Below are 18,834 nucleotides of genomic sequence, written 5' to 3'. Positions count from 1 at the left end.
GTCCTTGATGAGGAGTGAAGACCACACTTACTGTGGGCATAAGGACAAATACTTATAAAGTAGTTAGGGATTGCGCTGCTTTGGTAAGTGGTTGTTGTAGGTTCTCCTCCAGGATCCACGAATTCACTAGTCTGGGTAATTGGCTAGGTTTTCAGAACCAGCCATGATTTCCCTCTTGTTGAGCAAGTCATAAGTCCAATAAGAGAGCTGTTGACTACTGCCAAGGTATGTGTGTCACCACCGTACCCTTAGGGTTATTGTGCCATGCTGGCCATTGTCGTGGATCCTCGGCATGTCCAAGTGCCACAGTGTGTATGTGGAGGTGAAAAGACAACTTTCAAGAATCAGTTCTCTTCTTCCAGTGTGGGACCAGGGACCAAACTCAGGTTGTTAGGTTCGCACAGCAAGCGCCTTTCTCTCAGAACCATCTCACTGGTCCTGGTAAATCGTGAATGCATGTATCACTCTTATATCAACTTTACTGTCGCCTGGTTAAAAAAATACATCAAAAAGCAACCATAAATTCAGTCATACTTTCCATTTGTATAAACCATTTATAGAAATTATGTATGAGAAACTATATACATGTGAGGCATTACTAATCCATCAACAAAGACACTTTTTCATACAGAGTTCTCAATTTTTCTTTATAAGAATCAAATGTCTCAAGCTCCAGACAAGGCAGTTTACTGGCCTACAAACCAATGTTTCTTCAAATGATAAGCTCTAATCCTTACTTAAGGAATGGCAAATATTACGCTCATCTGTTAAATTTGTTTAATTGACCGTCTGCTATGTACATCACCATCTGCACTAGGGTTACTACTGCTACGATGAAGCACCATGATCAAAAGGCAACTTGGGAAGGAAAGGGTGTATTTCACCCACAGTTCCCTGTAACAGCTCATCAAAAAACAGTGGGGGCAGGAACTCAAGCAGGGCAGGAACCTGGAGCCAAGAGCTGATGCAGAGGCCATGGAACAGTGCTGCTTACTGGCTTGCTCTCCATGGTTCACTCAGCCTGCTTTCTTACACAACCCAGGACCAGCAGCCCAGGCAGGGATGGCACCACAGGCCCTCCCCCATAAATCACTAAGAAAATGCCTGTCAGGCTTGCCTATAGCTTGATCATATAGAAGCATTTTTCTCAGTTGATGTTCCTCCCTCTCAGATGACTTTAGTTTGTGTCAAGTTGACATATTATCTATCTATCACAATCACTATACTAAATGTAATCTAATTCAAAGACTGATAAACTCCCCTAAGGACTTGGAAATTTTATATATGAGTATTAATATTTTTTAAATATTTTACATTAGAAACTCCAGTAGTACAATCAGTTAGCACATGGTACTTCTGTAAGGTATATTACATTGTGCTAAATGTATGTTAGTTGAAAGATTACAAGCAAAATACAACAGAAGGGTGAATAAGAGAGAGTAAAAAATGAAGTACTGTAAAAGATGAACAAGGCACTACCAAAAACATAAAACAGTTCCATAAAAGGAGTAGTATGAGCAAAGTGTGACTATTTATTTCACAAAGATCTATTTCAGACTCACACAGTATTAAAAAGTCATGATAATTAATGTGTTGGCAAGGGGTGGTGACTCAGGGGAGCTTGAAAGGGGCTCTACAATGCCAGTGATGTTCTGCTTCTTAATCAGGAAGCTGTTTTCAAGTTGCATATTTACCTTATAAAAATTTATGGAGTGTACAATTATAGTTCGTAATTCATTAAAATTATAACTTATCCATTTTACCGAATATGTTATATTAATAAGCATCTCTCTTCATGCAATCTTTCCAACTGAGTAGCTGGGCTTCTTCCCTAGATGCTCAAGAGGCAGCCCATCAAGACCATAAGCCCTGTGTACAAGTCTTATTAACTTTGCTCACATCTACAAAACCAAAGAAAGTTAAATGACCAGTTCACTAAGACACAGGCCCACACAAGAGCAAAAATCCTGAAAGCTGTGATTCATTGGGATGGCCACTGTAAAGCAAAAATACTTAGCCATCCTGAGTTTTTGGTCTCCTCTTCTGAAAACATGGCTCCCATGAAGATAGTGTGAGATAAAAAATAAGATACAGAAAAAATGCCTTGAACAAACACAGTATATAGGAGAATATAATAAAAAGTAGTTCATTTCTGTTTCCTCAATCCCCAAAAAGCTCCATGCAAGAAAGAACACTAGTGGTGAAATTATACTTATTTATTTACACATTTGCAACTCTGTTTTTTGACCATATGAACTGAACAGAGCAGGAATTCTGAGAAATTTGGGTGAGAACGTCCAAAAGATCAGTTCACAGTAGGACTTGAATGCCTCCAGCTAGTCAGTCTGAGAATACATCAGCCCTTGTGCACCCGTCTGCCCCCACAAACTGACATGCAGCCTGAAAATCCCCTGCAGCAATGGACAGAGTCTGGAAAGGACTTAATCCTGTCTACTGTGAATGCTTCACTCGCAAGCACGTGGTTAACTGAAGACCAGAGGAGGAAAAGTCAGATGCAGTGAGCCAGGGCCAGTACTTAGACTGTGGGGAAAGCACTGGCTCCAGGATCAATGGGAAAATGCTGGAACACAGTGTTAAACTCTTGAACACAGGGGGTCTATGAAATAAAGGTTCATCGAGCTATATTAAATGACATTCAAAAGGTGAAAGAACCAATCCTGGTACAAATCCTCTGAAGTATCACCACAAAGTCAGACATCAGTTGAGGGGGGAAATATCTTCTAGACCTAAAGAGCCAGGATGTTATATGATGAAATTTTGTAGAAAGAATTACAAAACCTACAGATAAAGGACTGAGACCATGTGAAATGTCAAGAGACCTGGGGTAAGAGGTTAGGCCATAAAGAAAAGTTCCTATTACTCTTGACTAGTTAGTTGGTTCTAAAACAAAATGTGATGTGGTCTTGGTGTGTGATATCCCAGCACACAAGAAAAGAATGTGCCTTTTCTTCTTCGCTGATTTCACTTGAATCCGTGGATTATAATGACCACCTTTATATCTTTATCTCCAATCTGTGACCTGTAACTTAACTTAGAACATTGCGGAATTCTCTTATCACTAGTAAGTACCCTCTCCTAGCCACCTTGCAAGCACTTTGCAGACTCAGCGGAAAGTGGTTCCATGTACATATGAACTGAAAAGGATGTACCTTAAGACTCTACTATCCTGGTATCAGATATAAAACAGAGGGGAGAGTATATTAATTTTTATAAGACTGTTGTGGCAAAGCACCCAAAGCTAGATGGTTTAATTCACAACTCCGAAATCAAGGTGTAAGCAGCACTATGGACCTTCTGATAGTTCCAGGGTAGGATCTGTTCTCTGTCTCTCTCCTCGTCTCAAGCTTTCATTGGCATGTAGATGTAGCATTACAAGTCTGTCAGTCTTGGCATCACCACCATGATCATCTTTTATGAGAGCACCATTCAATTACAGAATAAAGCCTCATCTGAATACCCTAAGCTGATTACACACACAAAGATCATGTTCTCAAATAAGGCCCCTTTCTGGTGTGCTGGAGGCTAAGACCTCAGCATATCTTTCCGAAGAGACACAACTCAGCCCATAACAAATGAAGTATTCTCTTTCTCGCCTTCAAGTACCCTGGCCAAACTCTACACAGAGGGGATTACCATGACATGTGCAGTAATAGGAACTAAGATAACAACACAGAGCAGGCAGATAAATCAAAGCAGAACCCCTGAGGGGTTGCTAAGGCCAGAGCTCTGCACTCTAGATGGTGGGCAGTATCCCGGATGATAACTGTACCTACTACTTCAACTGGGGTACTCAAAGCAATGAAGCCAGTAGAAGGCAAGTGGAAATGCTTCTAGAATGGTATCTTTGGGGGCTGAGCTGTAATATTTCCATTTGACTTATCAAGACTTACAACATGATACTAATACAACAACTTGGGAATTTCTTCTTGGTGTCAAACTTAATTTACTTCAGGAGCATTTTCTATTACCAAGGGCTATTAGCAGATGTCAAGGTTCTCAAAAGGAACAAAACTTGTTAAATGAACATATATTACAAAAGGGATGTATTACACTGGTTTAGACAATATTGTCTGGGTAGTCCAACAATGGTTGGCTATATGCTGGAGAGGCTGAAAACTTCATAGAGGTTCAGTGCATGGGGCTAGATAGCTCATCAGTCTTGTCTTAGAATGAAGGCCTAGAGGTTTCCTGGAGCTACTGGTCTCCAGTTCAGTTTTGAAAGCTGCCTTACATTTCTATTGCTGCAATAAAACACCATGACAGAGGCAACTTACAAAAGAAAGTGTTTAATAAGGGTTATGGCTTCAGACACTTAGAGTCCATGATGGTGGAGCAAAAGCATGGCGGCAGGAACAGCTGAGAGCTCACATCTTGATCCACAAGTAAGAGGCAGAAGGAATACTGGGAATTAAGCAAGTCTTTTGAAACTTCAGGCCCACCACCAGCGACACACCTTCTCCAACAAGGCCACACCTCCTAGTCCTTCCCAAACACTTCCATCAACAGGGGACCAAGTTCTTACACATATGCGCTTTACAGGGGCCATTCTCATTCAAACCACCACAAAGACTAGAGATGTTGGGTTCCAGTGTCAGCCAAAGGAGGGTTGTAGCAGCAGCAGTAACAACAAGAGTAGATGAATCCACAAGGCAAAAATAGAACCTCTTTTACCTCAGACCTCTTCATACATTGCTAGAGTGCTGCCCCGAAGCCTCACACCAACCCAACCAACACACCACACACCCATCATCTGCCCCAACAGTTAATCCTTCCAAAAAGCACTCTCACAGACTTGCCCAGAGGCATGTCTCTTAGTAGATTACAAATTAATTCAAGTTGATAACCAAGATTAATCACCACAATAGGGATAATAGAAACACTATATTTTCCTAAAGGCATTTTTAACTTCACTAATTATCTGAGGGTTTCCAGCTTCACAAATGGTCATGGTGGTGATAGTCAAGAACAGCATAAAATTTCACAACGCTAGAATATATCTATGTTAGGCCAGCATATGACCAGATCTAATTAACCAGACTATAACTAGGTCTAAAAACCTGCATAAATAATGACTGCACTACTATTTATAAATGATCAAAGCTAACAATATAAGAATGATTAGATGATTCACATACTGTTACCAGAGTTGTTAGGGTCATAGCCAGGCCAACAAGCCACACTGGGCCACCTCTCCTCAATAAGCCAATTAAAAACAAAACGAGGTTGAAGAAATGACTCAATAATTAAGAATGTGGACAGCTCTTGCAGAGGACCAAAATTTGGTTCCCAGGACCCATGTGAGGTTGTTCACAATTGCTTGTAACTCTAGCTCCAGGGGATCTGAAGCATCTGGCCCCCATGGGCACCTGCACTCACATGTACATACCCATGCACAGACACACTTACATATACATACATGCACACATATGTACACATTTTTAAAAAATAAAAATAAATCAGAATTAAGAAAATAAAAAAGGTACAATGGTGAAAACAAGAAGGGGGTTGGTTCTTCAGTACAACCGTATTAGAAAGAAGAAGGTCCAGTGCCACACCTCCCACTAGGTCCATCTCTCCACATGGTTCAGGTTTAAGCAGAGAGCCAGAGGTATGCAGAATGAAGCAGTCCTGGTCAAGGTCACCCATCATCATGGTCCCTGCTCCAGCCTCTCCTTTACAGCAGCATGACGGGTTGTCAGAACTGTGTGGAGTCTCTTTCCAGGAGAAAACCTCTCCTTCTGGTGGAAAAACAAGCCAGTCTTTTCCTTCTCCCAGCATAACATTCCTTAGGAAGTTCTTATGTCCTGGAATCCACTGTTTTCACAGTCTGACAGCCAGAGGAAGTGGGGGCACAGTGTCTCTAGAACATCTTCATTCCTTCCAGGACAGCCAAACAACTGGAATATTTCCCAGCCACTAAAAATTATGTTTGCAAAGGAAATAAAAACACAATATAACATCAAAACAGACATGGGACACAAAACTATACATACACCGCTGCAAGTTCATTTAAAGAAAAAAGAAACCACGAGAGAAACCAAGTCTATAAGGAATTATGAAACTGATCAAAATGTAAAAATTGATCTCTAAATAGCAGTGTTAACTGTCAACTTGACAGAACCTAGAATCACCTGGGAGATGACCCTCTGTGCCACGGACTGGCCCACCGGGAGTACCACGACCGTAGGAGAATCAGGGCTTGGGTAGTCAGGAAGGCAAGGATTCGGCGACTGACAGACAGACAACACACTCAAAAGTGGTTTGAATCTGCTGCAATTTTACTTCTGCAAATCAGTAATTTATATACAGAAAAGAAAACTATCAAGTCATACAGGGAACAACAAGAGCTTGGCAATAATTCAATTACATCATCTTTTTTTAAAAAAAAATCAAGCACACAGTTACTAATCGGCGCTAGACATATCCCTTCACTCACAAGAACTTTATGACCTAAAGAGCAGTCTGTGTTTTATAAACTTAGTACAGTCCCTAGACTTGTGAAGGCTTCTTTGCGGTTGCGGCTGTGTCCTTCATCTTTATCTCAGCCGCTCGCTAGTTTATTATGCACTTCTAATTTTCTGGTTCTCATGACCCACTTAGCCAATTTTGATGCTGCAGATCCTCCCTAAGTATTTCTTCAGTTCTTTACCATATATCTCTTCTAATATAAAACCTTTTTACCTGCTGGAATATAGACTCTTGTACTTTTACACCTGTGAGGGGAAGGGGTTCTGCTGTAGTCCTTAAGTTTTCCATGCTGAACTTCCTAAACAGAGGGGCCCACCATCTGCCTCCTATGAGATAATGTTTTCTGCCATAAATCTCTTTAGTTGGGATTCCTAAAGGATTCCTAGTGGGTGAGTGTTCATTCCCTAGAAATACCTGAGATATTATACTTTCTATTATCTAGCGGCTTGAGGCTTGAGGTCTTTAAGGAATAGTTCATTCTGCTATATCTAAATAAGGTCCATGTCCAGCTTCCCCTTTCCTCCACAGTTCACAACCTAAGCATTCATTAATTTTGGCTGTGTTTTATAGATTAATTAGAACATTATCAGAAAAGCAGTTATACAGAACCCATAGCCCAGGGAGCTCATGATCTCTGAAGCACGTCTCCTTCGATAATGAGACATAACACGGGCACTCTGCCAGGGACCTCCAGGGAGCTTAGTCCCGTGGGACACGTATCTCCCATCCGCTATTATTGACATAATTGTTCATGTCACACAGATGACACTGGAGTTGGTGTGGCACCTCTGGGCACATCTGGGGATAATCTTGACTATATTAATTGAGAAGGGAAACCCTGCCCACTGTGGGTGGCACCATTCCCTAGATGGGATCCCAAACTATATAAACTAGAGAAAGCAAAGTGGAATTCATTCATCTCTCTCTGTCGACCAGCTGCTTCAAGCTCCTGCCATTCGGACTCCCCACCAGGGTGGACCCTTGAACTGTGAACCAGGAAAAACCTTTTCTCCTTCTGTTGCTTTTATCAGTCTTTTTCTTTGACAGTTTCATATATGTACATAATAAATTTCAGTAATTTTTATAACTATTATACCTCTCTAATCCCCCTTTCCCCAATGAAACCTTTTTTTCTTCCCAAGAAATTCCTCTGCTATTTCCATGTCTTTCTCTGTGTGACCCACTGAGTTTAACTGGGTTGTTTGTGAGACTGTGAGTAGAAGATCATTTACTGGAGCACGGGCAGCTTATTGGGAATTACATCACTGAGAAAAGTGACTATTGTAGAATATTATTTTAAGGTGTGTTACTTCAGTTTATGTTGCACTTGTTTAACTCTGTGAAGCTGTATTACTGTGCCTGTCTAAAACACCCAATGGTTTAATAAAAAACTGAAAGGCCAACAGCAAGGCAAGAGAAAGAATAGGTGGGACTGGCAGGCAGAGAGAATATAGAAGGAGAAATCTGGGAAGAAGAAAAGGAAGAAGTAGCCAGAGAAGGAGGAGAACTCCAGAGGCTAGCTACCCAGCTACACAGAAAGCCACAGAGTGAGAGTTAAGATGTACAGAAGTAAAAGAATGGGAAAAGCCCAGAGGCAAAAGATAGATGGGACAATTTAAGTTAAGAAAAGCTGGCAAGAAACAAGTCAAGCTAAGGCCTGACATTTACAAGTAAGAATAAGCCTCTGTGTGTGATGTATTTGGGAGCTGGGTGGTAGGAAGACCAAAGACCAAACACACAACAAGTGACACCTGTTCCCCTAGCCACCATTAATGCTCAAAGTCCCTAAGGAAGGGTGGGGCCTCATGTGGAAAGATTGACAGGCCCAATCATATTTATTTCTGTGCAGGTAATCACAGTGATTGTGAGTTCATGGATGTAACCGCCATTCATTCCACACACCTCCCCATCCTCTGGGTTTTCTGTTCTTCCTGATTTTCTCAGAAGGGGACTCAATGTCCCTTGAGTCTTGGAGGGTAATACAGAGGACCTATTTACAGACAAGCATTCCACCATCCTTTATTCTCGGCAATTCAACCAGTTATGAGTCTGCATTAACCACCACTGTAAGATGCTTCTCTGACAAAGGCTAAGAGCAACACTAATCTTTGGATATAAACATGTGTATTTAGAAAGCAGGGTGACCAGGCGTTGGTGTAGAAAAAACACAGTGGTTCCCCTGAGGTCCTATGATCTCCCTACCTCCAACTCTTCAACAGGTTTGTAGTACCAGACAAGATTTCTCTTCTTTGAGCTGGCCTAAAACCCAATCAGAAAGCAGTTAAGTTACCCATATAACATTCATGAGATCATTGCTCCCATGGCTATATCTCGCCTGGCCAGTTGTTTGTATAGCTCTCAAGGTTCACAGCTGAGATGACCTTCTCCCCAGAAGCCTGCCTCTCACCTTCCAGCCCTATCAAAGCTAGACAGCAGGGGGCATGTTCCCAGGTCAGCACCAGCATACCTCTCCATGTTCTGTGACCAAGGAGTGTGCTGTCTTCAGCAATACTCTTACCGCCTATTTCTGGTAGACAGGAGCAATGGCAATTGTTTGGGGAGGGGCGGGGTCTTTGTGGCCTCCCTTGGTCAATATTTTGTTTGTTTTGTTGTTGTTGTTGTTGTTGTTGTTGTTGTTGTTGTTGTTGTTTTTGAGACAGGGTTTCTTTGTGTAGTTTTGGTGCCTGTCCTAGATCTCGCTCTGTAGACCAGGCTGGCCTCAAATTCACAGAGATCTGCCTGGCTCTGCCCCCCTAGTGCTGGGATTAAAGGCGTGTGCTACTGCCTCCTGGCTGGTCAAAGTATTTTATCACAGCAGTAAGAAAAGAAACTAAGAGCAGGATTATAAGAAATGTTTATTTTCTTTCAGAAGTTTGTATCACCTAAATTTCCTGAAACAAATATATTCTCAAAATAATTAAGACTGTCATTTTTTAGAATGTCTTGTGTGTGTGTGTGTGTGTGTGTGTGTGTGTGTGTGTGTGTGTGTGTACGTGATATGACGCATGTGTGCCACAGAACACCTGGAGAGGTCAGAAGACAACTTTCCAGAGTGGCTGTCTCCTTGTGCTTTTATATCAGTTCCGAAAAATTAACTCAGAATGATGGCTTGTGGCCAGCTCACAGATGTCATTTTTAAACTCCCATACCAAATTTTCTATTTATTTATTACAAAAAAAAAAAAATAGAAGGGCAGTCAGGAGGCAGTGGTGGCGCACGCCTTTAATCCCAGCACTTGGGAGGCAAAGTCAAGCGGATCTCTGTGAGTTTGAGGTCAGCCTGGGCTACCAGGACAGCCAGGACTGTTACACAGAGAAACCCTGTCTTGAAAAACCAAACACAAAAAAGATAAGACTACCCAATACACAAAGTTTAAATTTAGAGGATATAAACCTCTGTAAAACTCATTTTATTAAAAATATAAGATATCAGGTGTGGCGGCACATGCCTTTGATCCCAGCACTCAGGATGCAGAGGCAGATGGATCTCTATCTGCCTAGTAAGTTCCAGGCCAGCCAGGGCTACATAGGGAAACTCTGTCTCAAAGAGTAAATTATTTATTTTTATTTATTTATTTATTTATTTATTTATTTATTTATTTATTTATTTATTTTGGTTTTTCGAGACAGGGTTTCTATGTGTAGCTTTGTGCCTTTCCTGGAACTCATTTGGTAGCCCAGGCTGGCCTCGAACTCACAGAGATCAGCCTGGCTCTGCCTCCCGGCATAAATTAATTTAAAAAAAAAAAAAAAGGCTAGACCAGTATTTCTCAACCTGTAGGTCACGACCCCTTTGAGGTTGGACAACTCTCCCACAGGGGTCACCTAAGAAAACAGATTGGAAAACAAATAATTACAATTCATAACAGTAGCAAAATTACAGTTAAGAAGTAGCAACAAAAATAATTTTATGCCAGGTAGTGGTGACACATGCCTTTAATCCCAGCATTTCTCAGGAGGCAGAGGCAGACAGATCTCTGTGAGTTCAAATCCAGCCTGGTATACAGAGTGAGTTCCAGGATAGGCTCCAAAGCTACACTGGGAAACTCCGTGTCAAAAAACAAAGAAAATTATTATTGTTTTATTATTATTATTATTATTATTAATGGTTGGGGTCACCACAACATAAGGAACTGTTTTATATATATATAAATTTATATTATGTATATATACATATATGAACATGCTGGACATGGTAGTGAACATCTTTTATCTCAGCACTCAAAAAGCAGAGACAGGGAGATCTCTGTGAGTTCAAGGCTAGCTTGGTCTACATAGCAAGTTCCAGGCTAAGCAAGGGCTACACAGTGAGATTTGCAACCTCAAGAATTTCCTACAAAAGAGAAGAAACTCAAGTTGCTTTTGGCTATAATGTCTTACCACAGCAATAGAAACCCAAAGACACCTATTACATTATTCTCAGTAATAAAAAAATTATTGCTAGATAATAAACTGGATCTGACAGGAAGAAGAAATTAAAAAGGCTAGTAAAATTAATCATTAGTACTAGCACTTATTTACATCAAACTAACCGTGGATAAAACATACACATACCATCATTATTTTTGTCCAGACTCTTAAATGCCAGTTTCATTTTCTTCTCGTGGTCTTGAAGGTACTGCACAAATTCTTCAAAATCCAGTGCTTGATCAGCATTAGAATCTGCAGTTTGAAAAATTTCCTACAAGAGAAAAAAACGCATTGCAACAATCATATGTAAAGTCACTATACCATGCTAACATTTGCACATTTCACTCTTACTATTTATGGTGTCTTTAAGTATCCATTACCTAGTTTTTAAATTAGTGTAAGCCTAAACACATTAAATGATTCAAATATTTTTTAATTCCTGCAGTAATGAGGTCAACACATCATCTCAAATAAATGTGAATTTATGATTAAATATTTACTTCAGATACACACACCTCATGGGCTTAAAGATACTAAGGTATATAGCCTTTGTTATCAGAGACAAAAAAATCTGTCTACTAAATGTGATAGATATTAAATTCTAGTACGTTCCTCAGATTAATAGTTTGAGACTAGCCTTGTAAAGTAAGCATGTATGTTCAAGTCTCACTAAATCACTAAGCTTTTTAAAGTAAAAAAGTTAACATTATAGGGCTGGATAGATGGCTCAACAGTCAAGAACACTTGCTGCTCTTCCAGGGGACCTGGGTTTAGTACCCAGCACCCACATGGTAGCTGTAACTCCAGTTCCAAAGGATCTAGCACCCTCTCTGGACTCCACAGGCACCAGACACAAACACAGTCCACTTACATAAATACATACAAAACACTTATACAACTAAATATAAACAAATCTTTCAAAAACAATAATACATAAAAAAAATTGTATATTCCCCTAAGACTCTTACTATACTGACAATGTTATTATTCATCTTTGTACCATCAATGTCTAGCATAAAATATAAAATAGAAAGGCCTTTAATAGATAACTCACACTTAGTATTTATTGAGTTTGAGAATAAATGCTATGAGCTGAAAAACAGATCACAGTGCACAACACACACTGAACACTGCACACACCATACACTATACAGCACATAATACATATCACACACTGCATACTGTCCAGCACATACTGCACAGCATACACTCAGCACTACATACACCACATACTGCATGCCGCACATTGAATACCACATACTGCACATCACACACACTGCACATTGGACACATTGTACACTACATACTATATACTACACACTGTACACCACATACTGCACATTGAATACCACATACTACACATCACACACTGTACACCTCACACTATTGCACACTGCACACCACACACTGCACATTGAATACCACATACTGCACATCACACACTGTATACCACACATTGCACATTGTACTCACTGCACATTGCACACACTGCACATTGGACACAGTGTATACTGTATACTGCACACTGTACACCACATACTGCACATTGAATACCACACACTGCACATCACACACTGTACACCTCCTACTGTATATTGTGCACTGTACACCACACACTGCACATTGCACACACTGCACACTGGACACACTGGACACCACACACTGCACATCACATACACCATACACTGTGTATTACACACAACACACTGCTGGGAATAAAAAGACAAAAAGTTACAGTCTTTAGTATAAAGCAAATTATAGATACTAAAGATGGCTCACATAACCAAAGGCAATATGTTAGGTGAACTAATGCAAGGAATTCAAGGTACAGTAAGCTTGGAGATATTAAATGAAATGAAAATACTGAAAGACTCCTGTTAGCCTTCATAGTAAAAGACTGCTTGAGCTGAGATTCACAAGGAAAAACATTTGCTAAGCAGATAAACAGGAGTCAACATTTCTATAATACATGAAATATTTGCATGGAGATAGAACAGATGTTAGTTATAAAAATATAGGAATACTAATGGTGATAATAACCATCAAAATATATTGAGCATTTAGTCCTAAGCAAGTTATGGATATAAGTTCATCTCATCTCTATCCTGCTGTGGAATAATCCTTCTGTACACTTTAAATATGTCAACTGTGATTGGTTAATAAGGAAGTTGACTGGCCAATAGCTTTACAGGACAAGGTTTGGTGGGAGAGCCAAACTGAGAATGCTGGGAGGAAGAAGGGCAGAGGTGTCACCAGCAGAGACAGAGAGAAGCAAAATGGGAATGCTGTACTGAGAAAAGGTACCAAGCCACATGGCAAAGTAAATAAAAATATGGGTTAATTGAAAATGTAAGAGTTAGCTAGTAACAAGCCTAAGCTATTGGCCAGGCATTTGTAATTAATATTAAGACTTTGAGTGGCTATTAAAGAGCAGCTTCCAGCACAGGAAAACTCCACTTACACTATCCAATTTGCTAAAGATGAAAATGAAAGGAAGAAAAGATTTAAAAAAAAAGGGGGGGGAGGGAGAGAAATGTTACAAAAATTATCTTAAATTAATGGTTCAGGTTGGTGTTTTTCAGTAAGTAGGACATATATCGTGCTCATATGATGTCTTAGGATTTCTATTATTATGAAGAGACATCATAAACACAACAATTCTTATAAAGGAGAAACATTTAATTGGGGTGGCTTACATTTTCTGAGGTTTAGTCCATTACCATTATCTTACAACATGGTGTCATGCAGGCAGACATGGTGCTGGAGAAGAAACTGAGAATTCTACATCTTGATCCAAAGGCAGCAAGAAGACTGAGTCTACACTGACTGTAGCTTGAGCATAGGAGACCTGAAAGCCCACCCCAACAGTGACATACTTCCTTCAACAAGGCCACACACACCCACTCCAACAAAGCTACACCTCCTAATAGTGCCACTCCCTTAGGGGGACATTTTCTTTCAAACCACCACACGTGACAACAGTATTAAATCACAGTTTGAGAACATCAGTCTTTGTTTCAAGTGTAGCAGGAGATTCCACAGAGTCATTGCATCTGGCTTGAACTCTGGAGTGCCAGCACCTAGGCTTTGAACTACCTTTTGTTTAAAGTCAGGGATTCTTATCTGAGTTCTTCCTGAAGGATTTCAGAGCCTTTGCAAAACGTAGTCTTAGGACTTGGCAAACCAGGTGGTCTTGTGGCTGAGAATTGCTTAGGCAAACGATTCCTTCAAACAACTCCAGGTAAGAAGTTTTGGTATATGGAAATTGACTTGGAATTGACTGGGAATTTGGAAATTGAAAAGGAGGCTTTTGCAAAGCTGCAAGTCTCAGTCCATCCGAAGTTGGATGTCCCTACTGCAGAGAGCCTAAAATTCATCTTCGAGTAACCCTTCTTCAATGGACCTGAGCAAAACAGAACACTGATGTTCAAGTATCATTCACTCTGACTATATCATGGGAAATGTCTGTACTATTCTAACATGGCTGAAAACTTACCAACTTCTTACAGAAAAATATAGCAGAGTAGAAGTTTCAACTTCACAGGCAATACAGTAAAGCATTAAAACAAAATTTTAAAATACAACTTTTAAAATGTTGATTTTATGCTTATTTATAATCTACTCGTTTTCTACCTATGGCAGAAATATAAAGTTTTATTTTCAAAATAAATTTTTGAGAATGATATTAACAATATCACAGAATAAAAAGTCTTGGGCTCCTTTCCCCCACATGCACACATACCAGAAAGCCTAACTATTGACCATACACACCAGAACATCTTTTTGAAACCCCTAAGATTTAGAATCAAGCTGAAAACAGCTACATAATTGGCAGAAGTGAATTATAAGAGCAAGAACAAGTCTCCCTTCAAGCATGATGCCTCTCCCAATTCATTGAAATCAGTACAATATGGTGATATTGTGTCCCCCAATATATTGTGCACCCTAATAAACTTATCTGGAGTCAGAGAACAGAATAGCCATTAGATAGACATAGAAGCCAGACAGTGGTGGCACACACACCTTTAATCCTATCACTTGGGAGGCAGAGATCCATCCGGATCTCTATGAGTTCAAGGCCACACTGGAAACTGAGCCAGGCATGGTGACACACACTTTTAATCCCAGGAAGTGATGGCAGTAAGCAGAAAGGTATATAAGGCGTGAGGACAAGGAACTAGAGCCTTTTTAAGCTTTTAGTTTTTAGCAGCAGTTCAGCTGAGATCCATTCAGATGAGGACTCAGAGGCTTCCAGTTTGAGGAGTTGACAAGGTGAGGTTGGGTGTGGTTTGTTCTGTCTCTCTGATCTTTCAGAGTTCACCCCAATACCTGGCCCTGGGTTTGTTTTTATTAATAACACCTGTTAGGATTCATCTACAGTACAAGGCCAGACATACTCTCTTCATGATCAAGCTCCTACAAGACAAAAGACAACCAGAGGTAGCAACCCAGCTTCCCTAGCATTCCAACATAGTTTCTGGGAGGCCCAGCCAAGTCTTACTGTACATGGGCCACTGGAGTAGCAATATGGTTGACTACTTGCAGTTAGACAGAAACCAAAAAAAGGGCAGTTGGGTCAAAGATTATAGTGACAAGTACATAAATCTTGATATTATCTCTCTGTTCCTGCTGGGTTTGATAGTCAATCAGAAATATTAGTTAACTTCATGACCACTTTTAAAACTGAGCTGGTGGCCCTCAGAAACACAGTAGGAAGCTTAACCAAATTTGTTCTATAGAGATTCTAGTTTATACACACAGCCACAGGCCACACTCGACCAATAATTACCCAGACAAGGAATGCTCAACTCCATCCATTACAAAGAATCATAGAGACTGGAATTGCTGGACCCAGAAAGCCAAGGAGTAGCTCCACTCATCCAAAATCCCTGCCTGAAGACACCAGATAAGGACAGCCCAACACACATGCATTTTAGAAAAGCACAGTAACTCAATTTCCCTGACCTAACATATCAGACAAACACTAAGCCAAAAGCCCAAACCTATAGCTCCAATTTGACAAAGAGGAAGACTCAATGGAATATTTCTAAGAAACACAGTCTGCAGTGGTTTGATTAAAAATTATCTACATAGGTCCATAGGAAGTGGTACTATTAGGAGGTGTGGCCTTTTTGGAGGAAGTATGTTTCAGTCACTTCCTGCTCCCTGCCAGTCTAGATACAGAACTCTCAGCTCCTTCTCCAACACCATGTCTGCCTGCACACCACCATGCTTCCTTCCATGATGATAACTAACTAAACCTCTGAACTCTAAGCCAGCCCCAGTTAAATGTTTTTCTTCATAGGAGTTGCTATAGTCATGGCGTCTCTTCATAGCAATAGAAACCCTAAGACACAGGCTCTGATCTCACCTGTCCCAAGAAGTACCTGGTCCTAAATCTTGAAACCAGTCTAAGACTCTGTCCAACTGTACTCAAATTCCTCTTCTGGAGAATATATGCTATGAGGCAATCAGACCAGAAGGCGCTTAAAAATCTAACAAGAAGCACTACCCAGCACATGAGCAACGCCATCAGCCGAGCCAAGCAGCAGAGACCATGCAACAAGCTCTACTTACCTAATCATCACTTTGCCCTTCCAGAATCTTAGGCTAAACTAAATAGTGGATGTATAGTCATGACAAAATGCAAAAATACATAGATCAGACAAATGGACTGCCTCCCCAAACACATAAACAATAAATACAAGGCGTTAAGGATTATGAAGAATCAGGGATTTGGACTCACTTTTCAGGCCCAGCAGCAAGCAGAAAATCACACAGTACTAGCCCACGGTTTCCATTCTGCTGCCCTCTGGGCTCTGTGATTCCTGTACAGTCTCAGGTCCAAAGCTACTGAGTCAGGTTGGGCGGCGGTGGCGCATGCCTTTAATCCCAGCACTCGGGAGGCGGAGCATGTGAAATTATCCTGAAATGCACCATTACAGTGAGATATTGTAAGTTAATGCCTTCACCAGGCATTTAGGAATTACCAAGTGGAAGACATAACAGCTTTTAGGTTAAAGATCACATGAAGGATTCAATTTCCCTGACATGGTGCAACTTCCTTGATTAAGAGCACTTAGCTTAATTTCAGATCACTGAACAGGGAGAGCAACACCCCAGCATGTTGTGACATGCTTGCAGGCCTGGGAGCATTCCTCCCAGCAGACTCTAGGCTAGGGCAAGGGTGCAGAGGACTAAGTTTTAGAAGCTGACATCATGGTACCAAGATACTGAAACTGAAAATTAGCCAGTTTGCAAGCAGTTATCCACTGCTTACTTGGTTTTAAGCTCTGCAGAACCAGGTCCTCTAAAGGCAGCACTTCCAATAGATATCAACTTGGAGAATTTAAATCGGTCCTTATCTCTCACCCTGCATAAAAAGCAGTTCCAAATGAATCAAAGATCTCAATGTTAGATGTGAAACTGAAAGTTCCAAAGGGCAGAGTAGGGAGTACACTTAAGGCTAGAGTGAGGAATTTCTGAATAGGACTCCTCAAGAAGGAAACAGGGCCAAGGATCAACAAATGGGACTCCGTGAAATTAAAAGGCTTCTGTTAATCAACTAAAGAGGCAACCTATAGAACAGAAAAAAATAAAATCTTTGCCAGCCATTAGTATCTCGACGATACAAAGAGCTCAAGAAACCAAACAAGCCCATTTAAAAATAGATTAATGAACTGAACAGAGAGTTCTGAAAAGAAGAAATGTGTATGGCTAAGAAATCATTGGTGTTAAACTTCTTTAGCTATCAAGTCAATGGAAATTAAAATGACATTGAGATTTCATTGTACACCAGTCAAAACGGCTACCATCATTTAAGAAAAACGGGTTTGCTTTGGCCAAAGGCTAACACAGTCCTGCCCCTTCTGGAAAGGAAATGTTCAGAACCTCAGAATCTCCTTCCAAAATCCCGGGAAGTTTTGTCACTACAGATAATGACTATTTTGAGAATGTTGACAACGTGTTTCACTGGGGCTGTGTTATTCCGCATAAAGAATCCCCCGCAAAAGGGAACCCCACTCCTCCTCCACAAGCTCAGGAAAGCTCTGGAAAGTCCTGAAAGGGGCAGGGCCTCAGGTTGGCCCCACTCAGTGGGGCAGCAGTATTTCCAACATTCCCAGTGCCGCATTCTCTCTCGGTGGCTCACCTTCTCGGAGTTGGAACCAAAGGAGGAATTCCAGTTGTACAGCCCATCCCTGAGCTCCAGGATGTCCACCACACCATCCCCATTGCGGTCCAGGTCTTCGAAGAGGATCTCATAGGCCAGGCGGTCATAATCACTCTGGCAGGCCGCGGGGGGCAGCACGAAGCCCCGCAGCAGCCAGCGCAGCATGGCCCCGCGGCGGCGGCCGCCACGATCCTCCCCGGGGCACCGGCTCCCCCGGTGGCGACCGACGTCTGGGCTGCGCGCCCGCCCCGCAGCAACCGCCTGAGACGCGAGCAGCGCCAGCAGAACCCTGGCGAACCGGGAGTGCTGCCCGGTGGGAACCGGGGCTCCGCGCGCCACGCCACGCACCGCACCGCCCGCACCGGAAGCGGGGCGCTGGGGCGCCTGAGGCTGGGACCACCCGAAGCTGGGGACCCCCCAGCCCTGAAGGCGCCGTCGGAAGAGGTTGTGAGTGTGAAGTCCTGCGGAGGGCTGCAAAGGGCAGCACGGTTCCCGGTAAGTGTGCAATCTACTCGCACAGAATTAGCAAGAAGCAGCTTCCCGGGGGGCCTCTCTCGAAGGTCTATGGTGTGTCACTAAGGGTGGATTCTCCTCTGTTGGGTTCCTTGAAGAAGAAGGAGGAGGAGGAGGAGGAGGAGGAGGAGGAGGAGGAGGAGGAGGAGGAGGAGGAGGAGGAGGAGGAGGAGGAAGAGGAGGAGGAGGAGGGAGGGAGGGAGAGGGAGGGGGAGGAGGAGAAGGAGGAGAAGAAGAAAAGAGAAGAAGAAA

General features: G+C 41.7%; 1 protein-coding gene across 4 annotated transcripts in view; it reads right to left on the bottom strand.

Moving 5' to 3' along the window:
- The window catches only part of LOC102918984 (mitochondrial adenyl nucleotide antiporter SLC25A24-like), a 62,697-nt gene extending 44,353 nt beyond the window's left edge, over positions 1–18,344 (bottom strand). For 2 of the 4 annotated variants that reach the window (XM_015998115.3, XM_042279759.2), the window contains exons 1-2: positions 18,049–18,335; positions 11,043–11,169 (exon numbers count right to left, since the gene is read on the bottom strand). In XM_015998115.3, coding sequence (XP_015853601.1) covers positions 11,043–11,169; positions 18,049–18,234 — 313 coding nt within the window. In that variant the 5' untranslated portion in view covers positions 18,235–18,335. Of the gene's footprint in view, positions 1–11,042; positions 11,170–18,048 lie in introns of all 4 variants that reach the window. The other 2 variants (XM_042279757.2, XM_076574856.1) reach the window with 2 other exon arrangements.
- Between the last annotated feature and the right edge of the window lie 490 nt (positions 18,345–18,834).

Source organism: Peromyscus maniculatus, chromosome 6, assembly GCF_049852395.1.
Source record: "Peromyscus maniculatus bairdii isolate BWxNUB_F1_BW_parent chromosome 6, HU_Pman_BW_mat_3.1, whole genome shotgun sequence".
NCBI lineage: Eukaryota > Metazoa > Chordata > Mammalia > Rodentia > Cricetidae > Peromyscus > Peromyscus maniculatus.
The sequence above is the reverse complement of the archived record's forward strand: the minus strand, read 5'-3'. Positions and strand labels throughout refer to the sequence as shown.